The 15,741-nt window shown below is 45.7% G+C and overlaps 1 protein-coding gene across 2 annotated transcripts in view; it reads right to left on the reverse strand.

Moving 5' to 3' along the window:
• Window positions 1–15,741, reverse strand: part of MBP (myelin basic protein) — a 914,133-nt gene that overhangs the window by 68,090 nt on the left and 830,302 nt on the right. For both annotated transcript variants that reach the window (XM_086965185.1, XM_086965184.1), the window contains exon 4: window positions 1,849–2,288. In XM_086965185.1, the coding sequence (XP_086821311.1) occupies window positions 1,849–2,288 (440 nt within the window). The remainder of the gene's footprint in view (window positions 1–1,848; window positions 2,289–15,741) is intronic.

A 15,741-nucleotide genomic window follows, 5' to 3' on the forward strand; every position in this document is an offset into this window, starting at 1 on the left:
TTGGATAACTGTACGGGAGTAAAGCGTAATGGCTTGCTATACAACTGAAAACAATGCTTGCCTGTCAATAACTAGGATGCTTGCATTTGAAAGAACTGAACCCTCTTTTGTTATGGTTTAAGCCAAGTTTGAGGGTGCTTAAATTAAGGAAAGCAGCTCGCCAAGCAGCCAGTGAAAAACAGTTGCGCGCCTTGAGCGGGAGTTGTGGGAATGTGAAACAGAACCAGAAGACTGGATTTCTAATGCTGACTTCCCTACTTGATTAAATCGTGTGATCCTTTGCAAATAAATCCCTTCATCTCCCAGGACCTCATTTCTCTAATCTGGAAGTACCCTAGAGGCAAGCTAATTCAGCGTTACAAATTAACGAAAAAATGATAATTCCCTTGCTGTTGAGCAAAGTATCAACTCAGACTGTGGGTCAGTCAGAGGCAAAAAGGCAATAGCGGTGACCAGCTGGTTAAGCCTCAAGCGTGAGTAGGCATCTCTCGAGTACAAGAAACGCAGCCATTTTGTCTTCCCTCTCAGAGACTATCAGCTCTTCAGCCCAGAGACATTTGTATGCAGTTATCAGTACTAGAATCTGGGGGAAAGCAAGAGCTGGTGATCTTCATCTCGCAGAACGTTTGATACACCCCTACTAACAGCAACTTATCTAGCCTTGAGAGATGACCACCCGCTGCAAAAACACACCCAAGTGGTGCTGAGACGGCGTGGTTCCCTACATTACACGATTCACTGGTGTTCTCGCACATAGTAGCTCTCTCCTTCTGAGAAGCGCTGTACTGTCTCTTTAAAAAACAAAATTGTAGCGCCTGCAGTGGAAGGAACGAGTCCGACAACCCCAGGCCCTTTAAAGCACAGCACTTTTCCTCACACCAACTTCATTTATTAGAAGGGAATCGTATTGCAAGAGCAGCTGTAATAAACCACAGCGTGAATGCAGCACTGAGGCACTGCCAAATAATTGTTTTAGCGCGGCGCTGCACACTAGAGCGTGTTTACACGTGCCCAATGGCGCCATAATGCGGCCTACAGCAATGAAAGGGTTAACGCAAACGCTACTCTCAAACGCAGGCCCTGTTTCCGCTGCGCCAAGATCCAAAAAACCACCGCGAGTTAAAAAAAAAAAGACACTCAGGCGCCATAGAGCAGACGTTTAAATGCTGATCAAAAAATCATATTAAACTCATTAGATTAGAGCAGGCGGCAGCAGTTCTGAATGCTCTGCTAATGCAAATGCAAGGCTCTCAGAACGTTGCCTTCATATTAAAGAGGCCGCGGTTCGCTGCCCTTGGTAATGTGAAGCAAACCCTTAGAAAGCACAATTGTAGAAGAGAACGTTCTTACGTCTTGCGCACTGTTAAAGATTACCCAACACATTTCATTAAACATTTTGGACAATCACGCCTCATCAGTGGCCCTCAGAAGGCACTACTCCCTAACAAGCTGAACTCAATGTGCCAAAGCGGCGTTTGTGATGGACCGCCACATGGGACGTTGAGATGAATACATTGTACACGAGAAGCTGGGATTTTCCTTGACACACCAGTAGGACATATGATATAATTGGTCAATGTTCTAACGTCCCATAATGCCTCCTGAGATGCACCCACATTTACAATGACCCCGCTGTGCTGCCAATCTAAAAGAGGCTACAAATGAATCTGTAATGTATCCATCACATGTCATGCCAAGCTTCTGGTGAGACCCTGCATGCTGGCAAGGTCAACATTTGCACTCTGGTGGTTCCCTGCTTCCCCCCATCTCTTTCTTGGTTTCCCTGCTAGTTAGTCTTTTCTTTTCAGTTAGTAGTTGTTGATTTGTTCTCTAGTCCTCAGAGCTCACCTTTCCTGATCCCCTCCTGACACCATGCTTGTCACCTCCAAAGAATCTGCCAATCGAGTCGAGTATACCCGAGTCTCTGTGCCTTGCATGGGACCCGTGGCCGTACCGGGAGTGGTCCGAGGTGCTTGCAGTTGCCATTTTTGATCCTAGACCGCGGGTGGAGTGCTTCTGGGATGCCATGGGATCTGATTCCTCTGAACTGGCTGAACTGTCTTCTTGGATGGTTTGGAGCTCGTCTGACTCTGATGGCCGGTCTTTGAAGGTGTTGTCCTCCCTGCCCGGGGCATCCCGGGAAAAGAGGCGGACCAAGTGGGGGCGGACGGCAGAGTCAGCTGGGTTGGCTCCAGTCCAGGCATTCTCGCTCTCGGCTGCGCCCTTGGAGTCTGTCACCACTGTGCTCTTCGAGGAGGTCCCATTGTTCTGGTTCACATCTGCCTCTCCTGCAAACAACAAGACAGAGATATGAATGCCTGCCTGTGAGGAACACAGCGGACACACAATGCAGCTTTCTTTTAGGGACCCGAGCTGGTCACTGCATTCTCTCTACAAACGGCTTTTACAATTCACATCAGTTGAGCTATTTTGGGGTACACTCACCAGAGAAGCAAAGGGGAGAATATTTTGGCTGATTAGACATCAAGATTACTTGAATGTTAATTGAAAGACTGCAGAACCCCTTCGCATACTGATTTTTTTTTTTAAACGAAATTTGGAATTTAAACTGCTCCCACTGGCATTACAGTATTCGCCCTGGTACAACCCACACCCTTTGAACTTTGCCCCCCCCCTGCTCTTTTCTCCTAAGATGTTGAGGCTACTATGCTATGGCATCCTATGGTCCAGGGCCTACTTTAGCACTGGCTGCTACCAGTGCAACTATGTTTTTTGGCACCCCCAATGACTCCCCTCTGCCACGGATTCCCTCACTACCACCCTTTAACAGTCTCCATAACCACTATCTCTCAGATGCATTTAATTTGTTTCATAGCATCACTCCTAAAAATGAAGGGTGACAGAACACTTTACATCGCACACATTACACAGAGACAATCAATCATAAGTGTGTAAATAAGAGTATAGAAAAGGTTACATAAGACAGAGGATGACAAGGGATAGGATTCACGTCATCCATATTGGTAGGCAGTATAGTTTAAGGGTGCTTGGTCTGAAGTAGCACAAACTCTGAATTTAAAACGTAACACCATGGTTGGGGTTTCTCTTTAATAATCTGAATTGATTTCTACCCAAATGAACCCTTTTTGCAACATTAGGTAGAGCTTCATTACGAAAGTAGGTGCATGCTGCCATTGTGGACAGTTCAGGATACCTGGCTGCTAGTGCTTAATTTGTAAAAGAAAAGTTTTTCCCAAAAGCCTGCGGCCAGCGCTACTGTATGTCAGTGTGCCGAATACCAGAGCTGCATAGTGTACATACCACCTCATGCCTCTTTTATCCACAACCAGATACTGCCTTCCCCTTCATCTCAGTCTTGCATGCTCTTGCTTTCGCTGTTTGTTACATTTCTTCTGTCTTTCTCTTCCTACTTCATTCACCCTTTTCATTCTCTTGCTCTGGGTCAAAGTCTGATGAGTTCAAATAAGTGCTTGTCCCAAAAATGAGTGCCGTTGTACCCCCAACTGACCCTGCCTACACAAATTAAGCACTGGGTAAGACTGCACACACTGCAAACAATAAGTAGTGAATTACTGTGTTTTTTTAGTTCAAAACGTTAATTTGTCACTGAGATATTCACCTAACTATAACGTCACTTTAACCTTTGTTTTTTTCAGTGAATTTCAAAGTTTTTTAAAAACAAAAACAGATCTTTTATCACACCTAACTATAAGGTAACTTTAACCTTTGTTTTTTTCAGTGAATTTCTAAAGTTTTTTTAAAAAACAAAAACAAGTCTTTTATCACACCTAACCATAATGTTACTTTAACCTTTGCTTTTTTCTGTGAATTTATAGTTTAAAAAAAAGGTCATATTTTATTACCATATGTAAAGCTAACCCCCTGCCTGCAGCTGCCAACTCCCTGCTGCGCACAGCCTTCACTATATACTCAATGAAAAAACAAAGGTTAAAGTGAAGTTATAGTTTTATTCCCTCAATGGAGCTACAAATGACAATTTTCTCTAACAAGGAAGCTGCCATTGCATCAGCTCTTCCCACTAGACTGCTAGGTATTGGGCAGTGGCCACTTCACATGGAAGGGAAACTCACTCATTTGCTCCTAATCACTATCATATTCTCTTTACCCAGGTTTTATTTACTATTACATCCGCATCCCTCACCTAATCACACAATCCTTCCAAGGCTGGGGATCACACACCCTCTTCTGCCATTGTGTGTAAGGGTTTTTTTTTAAGTTTTAATGGTATGTGGGCGATATTTACTGCTGAGCCACAACTGAAAAAGACTGATGAAAAGAAAGAGAACCTATGCAATACATACTTAGGGATCTATCTAAAGAGACATGCACACTTCCAAATACAAAATGCATATTTTGTACACTGATCATGTAAAAAATGCAGTACAAAATACATGAACAATGCGCTGGGATTAACGTGCAACTGTGTAGTGTCGCAATGTGAGCAATATGTCAACTGAGGCTAGATTTGTTATTTATTTCTTGAATTTGTATAGCGCTGTATGTCAGAGACCTTTACACTTGATTTATTTGATTTTTGCAGCCGCAGCACTTCTGCATATTTATAGATTTGCAGCCACACAGCCCATCATGTGCTGCATAATCTTCAGATTTTAGCAAAAAAAAACTTTTGCTAGCTCAAACAGATCAAAAATTACTAGAAATACAGGGCCTCATTTATGAAAAGTTACGCATCGCTGCGTGAAAACAGCGATGCGTCACTTTTCATTGCGCCCTCCATGCGACATGCTGGATGCGTCATATTTATAATATGACGCATCCTGTTGCAAGGAGGTACAGATACGTCAGTATTTCTGACGTATCTGTATGGCGCAAAAGTGACGCATTGCTGGAGTGTGTCACAAAAGTGACGCAACTCCAGCAATGCATCCTTTCACATGGGGAAAGCCCCATGTGAAGGGGCCTGCGTCAGTCTTACGCCTGCTGTGAGGCAGGCGCAAGATTTTGACGCAACGGTGTCCTAGAAGTGACGTAGTGAAATCTCATAGATTTCACTGCGTCACTTCTACGACCCTTTCTTGCTCTGGAACGCCCCCCCGCCCCCTGCATACATTCTACCTGTCGCAGGGGTTTACAAAGTGACGCATCTACCTAGATGCGTCACTTTGTAAATATGGTGCAACAAGGCACATTTTTTACGCTGCTGGTGCGTCACAAAAAGTGACTCACCGGCTGCGTAAAAGTGACGCATGGCCTCATAAATGCGGCCCACAGGACATATCTTGCTGCGCAGTGGAAGGCCCTTTGCAAAAGTTGACTGGTCCCCTTTCTGTCTCTTACTGTGTACTCGTGATACTAATGAGGAGAAAACCTTACTCATACGGCGTTAACCTGTTTAAAAATGTCAAAATAACAAAGTAATACTATAAAAAATGCAACAGAATTTGCACTTTTCTGCCTCATAATTTAGTTAACCGTGCCACATAAGTCGACCTTCCTATGTAGCATAATCCCAGTGGTTCCGATCAAAATAGATAACATGGTAAGAGTAATTTAAAAATTAGGAGTTGTGGGTGTATAATTAAGGAGTAAAAAAAACTCCAGGTGAAGCTAATGGTACGAGGTGATTTTTCGGGGGAAATCAATTAAAGCCTTTCTAGTTAAGGTAACCAATTTGACAGCAACAGGAATGTAGCTCCAGGAAACCTCTGCCGCAAATTCACCAATATATCATTTTTTTCGGTCAACAGCGAAATGTGCTTAACTTGGGCAGTTATCAAAGCTCTTGGGCAGGCGAAGGGCAAAGGGACAGCAGTACAGACATGAGCAGCTACGAGAAGCAGCGCATAGAAGACCAGGACCCGCAAGCAGAGAGCGCCTGCAAGCGTCAGAACAGCAAAGTTGGCAAGAGAATAAGAATAAAGGGGAAGAGGCCGTGAATACATTTGAAAGTAATGTAGGAGAATCACAGATAACAGTCAAACATAAATTTAGTAGGTTCCCTATTTGGTCAAACTTAAATATACATCTCAGGGTAGGAATTCCTCTTTTGACAAGTGTTCCGATGGGGAAAGGAGCAGTAATCATTAACCTTAAGCCCTTGCTAGCTGCCAGCGTTATTCACATTTAGAAACATATTTCCCTGCAGCAGGGGCCCAGCCGTCAGGCACTCATGATGGGGAACACGCTCCCCGGGGCATGCTGCAGGGCTGACGAGGAAACATCCTACCTGTATAAGAGAAACGGCGCCCCTGGGGGACTCCACAAACGGGGCCTCCAAGAAGTTGCTTCGCATAATGTATTGCCTGACTTCGCTCTTTTTAAGTCCATTAGCAACTCTTACAGCTTTGTCAAATGCTTTCGACTTCATCAGGACGGATTTGATGATTTTGTCAGTGCACCAAGTGGGAAGAGAAAGTCGGGTGCGCGGGTGGCGTGGGAGTATGCGCCTAAAGCTAATCATGCCCACACAGGCAGCGTCAAGGGCGCCGATTCACAGAACTAACTTAAGACAAAATCCTAAACTTACTACTTTTGGTATTCACAGAAGTTAGGGTTTTGTCTTAAGACAAACTTAAGACAAAATCCTAACTTAAGTCTGTCTTAAGTCTGTCTTAAGTTTGTCTTAAAACAAACTTAAGACAAAATCCTAACTTCTGTGAATACCAAAAGTAATACGTTTAGGATTTTGTCTTAAGTTAGCTCTGTGAATCGGGCCCAAGGTCAAGAGACCAGGGGAAGCCAACGGGACAGAGCCGTGGTTAGGCACAATATTGAGAATAGAAACAGGATTTTATAAACCACTTGGTGATTTCACAGCTCGCAGGGCTGCCAATTTTTAGGTCGAAGCAGACAGCTGTTTGATTTGTTTCAGACATCTTGGGGACATTTATGAAGCTTTTCTGGGAATGCATTCCGCCTATTGCTTACCATTGGCTTTGAGGTTTGTAGCTCACATTTGCTTGCTTTCTATTTGCTGGATTTATTTATTTTAGGCTGTCAAGCTTGAGGTCATACCTCCCATGAAGCAATGCCTATTTACTGTAATCTTCTGAGTGCTCACTTTCTGTAAACAGGCCTATAAATCTTGTTCTTATCTTGTCACATCTGCTGTGCGTTTAAAGACAGAGGTCAAATTTCAGGCTCTGTCTTCCGAGAGAGCTTCTTGTTTACTTTTGGGAGCTACTTGTTTACTTTTCTTTCTCTGAATTCAAAGTGCAAGGGTTTGTGTGACTATCTTGCTGAGGAATAAACAACAACATTTAAATGTTTGTAGATGAACTGTGCAGATATTTCAGTATATATCAGAATTAGGAAAGCACAAATGTATCACATCTTTTCTGAACGGTGGTGGAAACAAATATTTTAATACTATCAAAACAAATCAATACACTAGGTGGTGATGTTTGCACACATTATTGTTGTGCTCTGTACACTTTTATCAGTTAAATTGTATGTCTGCGCAAATGTAACAGTCATTCCAATTGAAAATGCGTTGTCTGTAATGTCAGTGTGCTACCATGCCATTCATACTGAACTTTACGCCATTCCACTTTACTCTGCACCATTCCACAGAAATCAAGATATTTTCTCTCATTGTGCCTCTGGTGAGGAGGGGTACAATTCTGATGCATTCCCAAGACTACCAGTGTTGGTAAATCTGGGAATGTGTCAGGATACACGGGCCCGTGACCATCAGTGAGGAAAATGCAAACCACTTGTCTCCACACCCAATATAAGGTAAACGTGAGGGAAAACTTCCTGTGTCCTTAATAATGTTTCAAATCCGAGTGGTTTCTTAGATGTGCTCTAAAACCAAAATCGAGTGTATAATCAAACACATGAAAGCCTGCAGCCGGGTACGACTTCAGTCTGTTAAGAGGACGCCAAAACTCTTTGAAAACCGAGTGCGGTTACCAACGTGTCCTCTCTCCGGGCCGTGTTCCTGTTTGGACAGGAACACGGCCCGAAGAGAGGAAGTTTCTCCTCACGTTTACCTTATATTGGGTGTGGAGACCAGTGGTTTGCATTTTCCTCATTGATGGTCACGGGCCCGGCTGGGTCAGAATTATCACCAGCTGAGCGACCTACTAGTCTCAATACAGCCTTATTAGCCCTGAGGATTTGCAATAGCGATGAAACACGTGTCGGCTGGCTGTTTGACTCAATAAAGGACTCCAACGGATAACTCTCCCCCTGGAGATTCCTAGAAACCTTCTGTCGCTTTGTCTTTTTGTACTGAATTGTTATTTGTTACTTAACTAATGTTTACTGTTTTTTTTTAGTGCATTGGGTAACCCCGTTATTTCTGCAGTTGGTAGTTTGGACTACTCACTTTTGAGTGGTTCTAAGGGCTCTCCACTCACCCTTTGCACTACCAGATATAAGTTAACCAATATCAAGTGCGTTGATTGTTAGGCTGTGCACCGTTGTTTTCTCTGACTACAAGCTCTTCGATACTCTCACATTATTGCTGAACAGAGACTGAGACTCCAAAGAAAGCAATTTATCACTCCTCTTTCACTCCAGCTGTGGCCGCCTTCTGTATCTACCCAAATCTTCTTGACTGGAGTGTTGGTTCTTTGTCTATACACAAAATGGATGTCATCTCTCACCATGTCTTCTGATCCTAGTTGGAGTGCAATTTTTTTTATCTGAAGAGAACCACATTGCTCCAGTTTCTCCTCCAGAGTGGAGGATGGCTGTCATTTGTCACTCCAGTTACTCAAAATCTTCGGAACAAGCATTCATTCCTATTCTTGCAGGGTTGTATGAAGCACAGCGCATGCCTTAACCACACATGCATTTACCATGTAGATGCCATTATTAAGTCTGGTCAGTATAATAGGGTAAGTTAAACCTCTATCTATCTATCTATCTATCTATCTATCTATCTATCTATCTATCTATCTATCTATCTATCTATCTATCTATCTATCTATCTATCTATCTATCTATCTATCTATCTATCTATCTATCTATCTATCCATCTATCCATCTACCCATCTATCTATCTATCTATCTATCTATCTATCTATCCATCCATCCATCCATCTATCCAACCATCTATCTATCTATCTAAATATTAAATGTAATTGTTTTTGTTTTTGTGTGGGTGGGGGACCCCTCCCATTCCCCCATTGTTTTCTTACTCCTAACCTACCTTTACCTCTACCTACCCCTAAACCCTAAAATACCCTTACCACCCTTTACCACTACCCATCCCTAAACCTTAAAATTACCCTTACAACGTACACCCACTCACTCACTAATACAGTCATTGACTTATCCACTCATACATGCATACAGGCACTCACACACTAAGTGAGTGAGCCATAGAACCACTCACACACCTAGACACTCACCCATATAGTCAATCACACAGCCACTTCCTCACCCAAACAGTTACACACACACCCTCTTACTTACTCATACAAATAGTAACAAGTACTCACTCACCTATACAGTTAGTGACAGAAGCATGCACTCATCTATATAGCCACTCTCATATTCACTCACTCATGCATAGTCACTCATATACCCCGTCACTCACTTATACTGCCTTTCAAATACCCAGTTACTCACCCATACTGACACATGCACTCAATCGCTGACACACCCATACGGACTCTCACTCATCCATGCAGCTTGAGACACGCACGCAGTACCAAATACAGCCACTGATTCACCAATTCACTCATCCATACAGGCATTCACACACCTTGACATCCACACACACAGACACCCAGACAACCATAGAGGTAGTCAGACACCAGTCAATCACCCATATAGCCATTCATGTTTCCCCTAATAGACTCATACACCCATTTAGACAGCAACTGACAGACAGATACACTCATTTATACAACCAGTCACTCACCTATACATTCACTGAGGCACCTAATCACTCACTTATACAGTCAGTGATGCACCCACTGAGTCATCCATACTGACACACATACACCCACTGATTCACTAATACAGCTTATTATATATATTTAAAACTCATAAACTATTTTAAAACAGTCACTGGATGATGTCATCACTGATGTCATGAGTGCTATTATTTGAGATGTCATCTGTGATGTCACTGACCATGTCATGAGTGATGTAATATGTGAGATCATAAGCAGTGCAGTGTGGGGCGCGAGTTATAGTTAGTTAACTATAACGCTGAATTTCTCTTGTTTTGTATGAGTAAAATCAAACTCTAAATATAATGTGCCTGTGAATATATATATGTGTGTGTGTATATGTATATATATGTGTGAGTGGGTGTGTAAGTGCTGGTTTGTCTCTGTGAATGGGTTTGTGAATGGTTGTGAGGGAGTGGTGGTGGGTAAATAAAAGATTCTATAAGGGTGTGAGTGGGTGCGTCAGGGAGGCTGTGGATGATGTCATCACTGATATCATTTGAGATGTCATCAGTGATGTCTTCACGTGTGCAGAGTGGTGGAGAAAGGGGGCATGACCTCTGGCAACTTCCCAGCAATCCGGCTGTGTGGGACTTTTTGAAGGTAACATGAGGGGTGGTTGGACCCCAAGAACGTCCTCGGGGGCCTACCTTTGTTTTTTTTAGTGAATTTGTCACTTTTTATTCTATTTCCTCACTGTATTGTCCCTGCCACCTTTCGTTTTTTCAGTGAATTTCTATGATTTAAAAAAAAAAATGAATTCATAACTATAATGTCCCTGTAACCTTTGTTTTGTTCAGTGAATTTGACTGTTTTAAAAAAATACACATTGTACTACAATTTTACATCTCAGTTCAATTTAGTAATACTACTTGTTTACAACTTAATAAACACTTTTTAGTCTCACATTTATTATTATACATTTTAGAAATAAAAAAATCACAATTCAAGCGAATATAAGTAATGTAGTGTATTTGTATCTTTGTGTGCATTTTTGTCTGTGTTTGCAATTGTAATATATTTCTGAAATATATATTGATTTTTTATTTACTATTAAGCCATCAACTTGTAAGAGATTGATTTTGGATTAAGGCAGGTCTTCAGTGCAGCCCCTCCCATCCCCTTTATGGCATACATATCCAATGACCCATCATTGACTATTTAGTGGATGCCCAGGCTTTAAGATTAATATTACACGCTTCTGCAGTAGAAAAAAATTAAGGGACATTTCTGGCAGCATTAGCTTGCCTTTCTGGCTCAGAATTGTGAAGTCGGGATTTATTTTAATTTTATGCGACTTATATATTGCGCCTGAACCACCCAGTGCGGGGTATCTCTGCGCTGAGACTGCCTGTGGCTATACCAAAGAGTACTAGAACAATTCAGTTTTCAGAAGTTTCCTGAAGGCTAAAAAATGTGTGCACTGGCGTATCTAATCTATTTAAGGCGGTCCTTTGCGTGGCGGCGGGTTCTACTACCTACCACACTGCTGCGCTCGCGCTGGCTCTAGCGCTGAGTATTTTAAGACTTCCTGGTTTTTTATTTTGGTTAGCTTTTTGGTTCCACTTACCCCTGATTTTAGTCTCCTTGCCTGTAGCTCGCGCCCTTCTCTCCCCTCACCGCACATAAAAACGGCATTATTTGCCTACTAAGCACCACCACTTTGGTGGGTCCGGGTCCTGGGGGTCAACTTTGGGCGCCATCTTCGTTTGGGGCATTGCAGCCGGCGGCGGCCGCCATCTTGGAGCGGACTCGCGCGCTCAGGGCTGACTGGAGCGCCTATTTAAAGTCGCTCCCTCACGCGCAGCGTGACGCGCAGGTGGACGCCATCGCTTAGCCTGAGTCGTGCCGGAGTCCTGCCCGTCAGCGTCCCGGAGGCGTCGGGGCGGCGGGGGACACCGGTCCGGCTACACTCAGGCAGGGATGATTTGCTACTCCTCGGCGTTGTTGCGGGATATGCGGATCCACCCTTGCTCTTGCCGCTCTGTTTTCCCAGGGCGCTTCAAGGGTAAACGGCGCTGCCCGGGTTGTGGCTGGGCTCCTTCCTGGACACATGTCAACGTCCCTCGGCCAGCTACGGCTGGCGTGAAACATCGGTGCCTGCTGCTCAACACGAGGTCTGTAGGCTGCCATGCCCTGCATATATACGATCTCCTTGTCAGGGAAAATCCCTTATGTCTTTTATTGACCGAAACCTGGTTGGGAGAGGCGTCCAATCCGGACATTTTTTCTGCCATCCCTCCGGCGTATAACATCTTTCGTCAGGATAGAGTGAAGGGAAGGGGAGGGGGAGTTGCGCTAGTGGTGAAGAAGAGCGCTTCCTGCTCAGTGCTCCCCCTCAACTCCATTGGGAGCTCAGAGTCGCTTGCCTTTACGCTTAGACTGTCCCCGGGCCAAGCTCTGAAGGGGCTGTTGGTATACAGGCCGCCAGGCCCCGTGGGTTCCTTTTTGGAGGACCTGCAGACAGTTATTTCTGAGCTGGCGCTGTCTACACAGCACTGCGTGGTGGCAGGTGACTTCAATTTCCACCTTGACGTGACGGACGACCCGGACGCTATTAAGTTGCTGGACATTACATCCCCGCTGGGCCTTGTACCGTTTGTGTCAGGTCCAACACATGAGAAAGGGCATACCCTGGATCAGGAGTTCTCGTCAGTCCCGATTGCTGAGGTTGAAAACTTGCCGGTGCTCTGGACGGATCATAGGCTGATTAGATTTTCCGTGGTGGAGAATGGGCGGCCGGACAATAGCGCCCCTATGCTGCCTAGACCAGCCTCGAGAGCGTTGCATAGGGTGACGCCCGACATGCTGGAGCAGGCGCTTGTGGACCACCCATGCCACTTTTCGGGTGATCTGGAAAGAGACACCGAGGCTCTGCAGCTCTGGCTGACTGAAAGGCTGAACGAACTTGCCCCTAGGGCAGCCCCCCGGTCCACGGCGTTACGGCAATCTGCGCCGTGGTTTACGGAGGCGCTTCGTGTGGCTCGCAGCCAATGTAAGGTGGCCGAGAGGGCCTGGCGCCTTCTGTATGACGGGGAGGCTAAACTCGCCTATAGGGCGGCTGTGAAGGCCTACCACCGGGACATCGTGGGAGCTAAGAAGGATTATCTAGCCAGGAGGATTGAGGCATCGGCAAACTCCTGTAAGGAGATCTTCACCATTGTGAAGGAGTTCACGACCCCCAGCTCCCACTCGCCTCCGCTAGTATCTTCGGATGCGTGGGCATGTGATCTTGCTAGCTTCTTTACCAACAAGATCAAGGCAATTCAGGTCTCCTTCGTGGAGAGGCCGGAGGAGGGAAGCGGCGCCCCTGGGGCGGGATGCGGACCACCGTGCACGTCTGGTGCGGTGTTGTCTGATTTTCCAGCTGTGTCCATAGATGCATCCAGGCTGCTGCTGGCCAATCTTAAATCTGGCTCGCCACTTGACCCCTGCCCTGCCAAATTCTTGGCTGGGGTGGCGGCTGTGGTGAACCCACTGGTCAACCCCATCCTCAATGCCTCCCTGAGGGAGGGGAGGGTCCCTAGCTCTTGGAAAAGAGCGATGGTTATCCCCCTCCTGAAAAAGCCGGGTCTTGACGCCGAGGCTTTGGCCAATTATAGGCCAATTTCACTTCTCCCGGCTCTAGCCAAGATTACTGAAAAACACGTCCATGGCGTTCTGTCGAGCTTTCTGGAAGCTAACAATCTGCTCCATCCATCCCAATCCGGATTCCGTCCTAACCATAGTACGGAAACGGCTTTGCAGGAGGTCACTGAGATTATCAGGGAGACCTTGGATGTCGGCGGCAGGGCCATGTTGGTCATGTTAGACCTGTCGGCGGCTTTCGACACCGTCCCCCATGAGGCGCTTCTAGCGAGGCTTCATGACATCGGCCTTAGGGGGACGGTGCTCAAATGGTTCACATCTTTCCTTGAGGGCCGCCGCCAGACGATCTGGGTTTCCCAGAGCTCTGCCGAGATGCCGCCACTGGGAGTCGGGGTTCCACAGGGTTCTGTGTTGAGCCCCACGCTGTTTAACATCTTTATGTCCCCTTTGGCGGCCGCGGTGGAGGCACATGGGGCCCAGATCGTATCCTACGCCGACGACACGCAACTCCTCTTCACATGCGGTAAAGACCAGGAGTTTGATGGAGAGAGTATTCGGGGCTGTCTGGGAATGGTCTTCGACTGGTTCCAGCGGAACAGTTTGAAGGCCAATTCGAGTAAGTCCGAGGTCTTATTCTTCGGTTGCGCCACCGATCCTGAGTGGCGGGACTGGTGGCCGCCCGATATGTGTCCTCCCGCTCAGTCATCACTGGTTGCTAAAAACTTGGGAATCAAGCTGGACAACCAGCTGTCGCTGAGAACGCATATTCTCGGTCTGGCTGGCACCTGTTATGGAATTTTGAAAATGCTCCGCAAATTCCTACCTCTGCTATCTGTGGAGCACAGGCGGATTACTGTGCAGGCTCTTATTGGATCTAGGCTAGACTACGCCAATGCCCTTTTCCTTGGCCTTCCTGATTATCTGGTCCAACGCCTGCAGGTGGCGCAGAACTCCGCCGCCCGGGCTATTTTCGGCCTGCGCAGACGGGCTCGAGCTTCCGGGCTGCTACTGACGCTCCATTGGTTGCCTATCCGGAAGCAGATCTGGTTCAAATCCCTGACGCTGATGCACAAAGCATTGTTTGGTTCAGGTGCCGGATATTTGCGGCGGAGATTGGCCTTCTATCGTCCAGCCCGCTCTCTGTGGTCTGAATCCCTCTTTACAGCGGTGGTCCCGCGGGTGAGGAAGGCCCGCGCTGGGGGCCGTTCTTTTAGCAGTAAAGCTCCCCAGCTGTGGAATTCGCTTCCGTTGTCGCTCCGCAGCACCGCCAATCTGCTCCAGTTCAGGAAGAGCCTGAAGACCTGGCTTTTTAACCTTTAGGCCTTTTTCTGTTCTTTTTTCTGTTTCTGATTCTGCTTTGCTTCGTTGTGTTATTTTTACTCTGAGCTGCATGTGGAAAGCGCCGGGACACTCTTTTTGAGTAGCCGTGCGCTATATAAACACATTATAACATAACATAACATAACATAACGTATGGAGAGTTGGTTCCAGTACCGGGGCGCTAGATGGGAGAAAGCTTTGCTTCCTGTGCATGCCAATTTGACACGGGGAGTACAGAGAAGTGCTTGATGGCTAGACCTAAGAGGCCTGGTCGGTGTATATCTGACCAGCTTTTGGGCTAGATAGCTAGGGCCCATGTTGTGTAATGATTTGTACACCATACAAAACATTTTGAATGCGATTCTCTTTTTTATTGGGAGCCAGTGGAGTTTGCGGAGAAGTGGAGCAGAGGGTGTTCTGGGAGGGGCATTGCCCACTAGGCGGGCAGCAGTGTTCTGAAATATCTGAAGTTTGTTTAGGGATTTTTCTTTAGCAGAGATCAGCAGAGCATTGCAATAATCCAGGAAACTGATAATCAGTGCCTGGATTAGAGTTTTTCGGGTTGCTGATGGCAGCAAGGGAAAAACCCTTCGGAGGATGACAAGAGTATGAAAGCAAGTCCTGGCTGTGAGGTTTATATGTTCCTCTAACGTTAGTTCCTGATCAACTGGCTCGCACCAGCGCCACACAAGTGCGGGCTCATCATAAAGGTTATTGTGTGTGCAGACAATACACCAATGAACTTGGAAGCCTCAAAACCACTTAAACTAATGGCTTCAGTGGTCTCAAGACAGGGATATGTCCACATATTTCCAAGGAATTGTGCATTCTGAAGGCCCTTGTCATAAAAAGACCTATATATAATCCTATTTGTTGTGCTGTATTTCGCACAGTTTTATAAGTCATCACTTTTACATTTTGACTACAGCTACTTTGCAATTTGTGAATAACGGAAAGC

Source organism: Lissotriton vulgaris, chromosome 4_1 (genome assembly GCF_964263255.1).
Source record: "Lissotriton vulgaris chromosome 4_1, aLisVul1.2, whole genome shotgun sequence".
Taxonomy (NCBI): Eukaryota; Metazoa; Chordata; class Amphibia; order Caudata; family Salamandridae; genus Lissotriton; species Lissotriton vulgaris.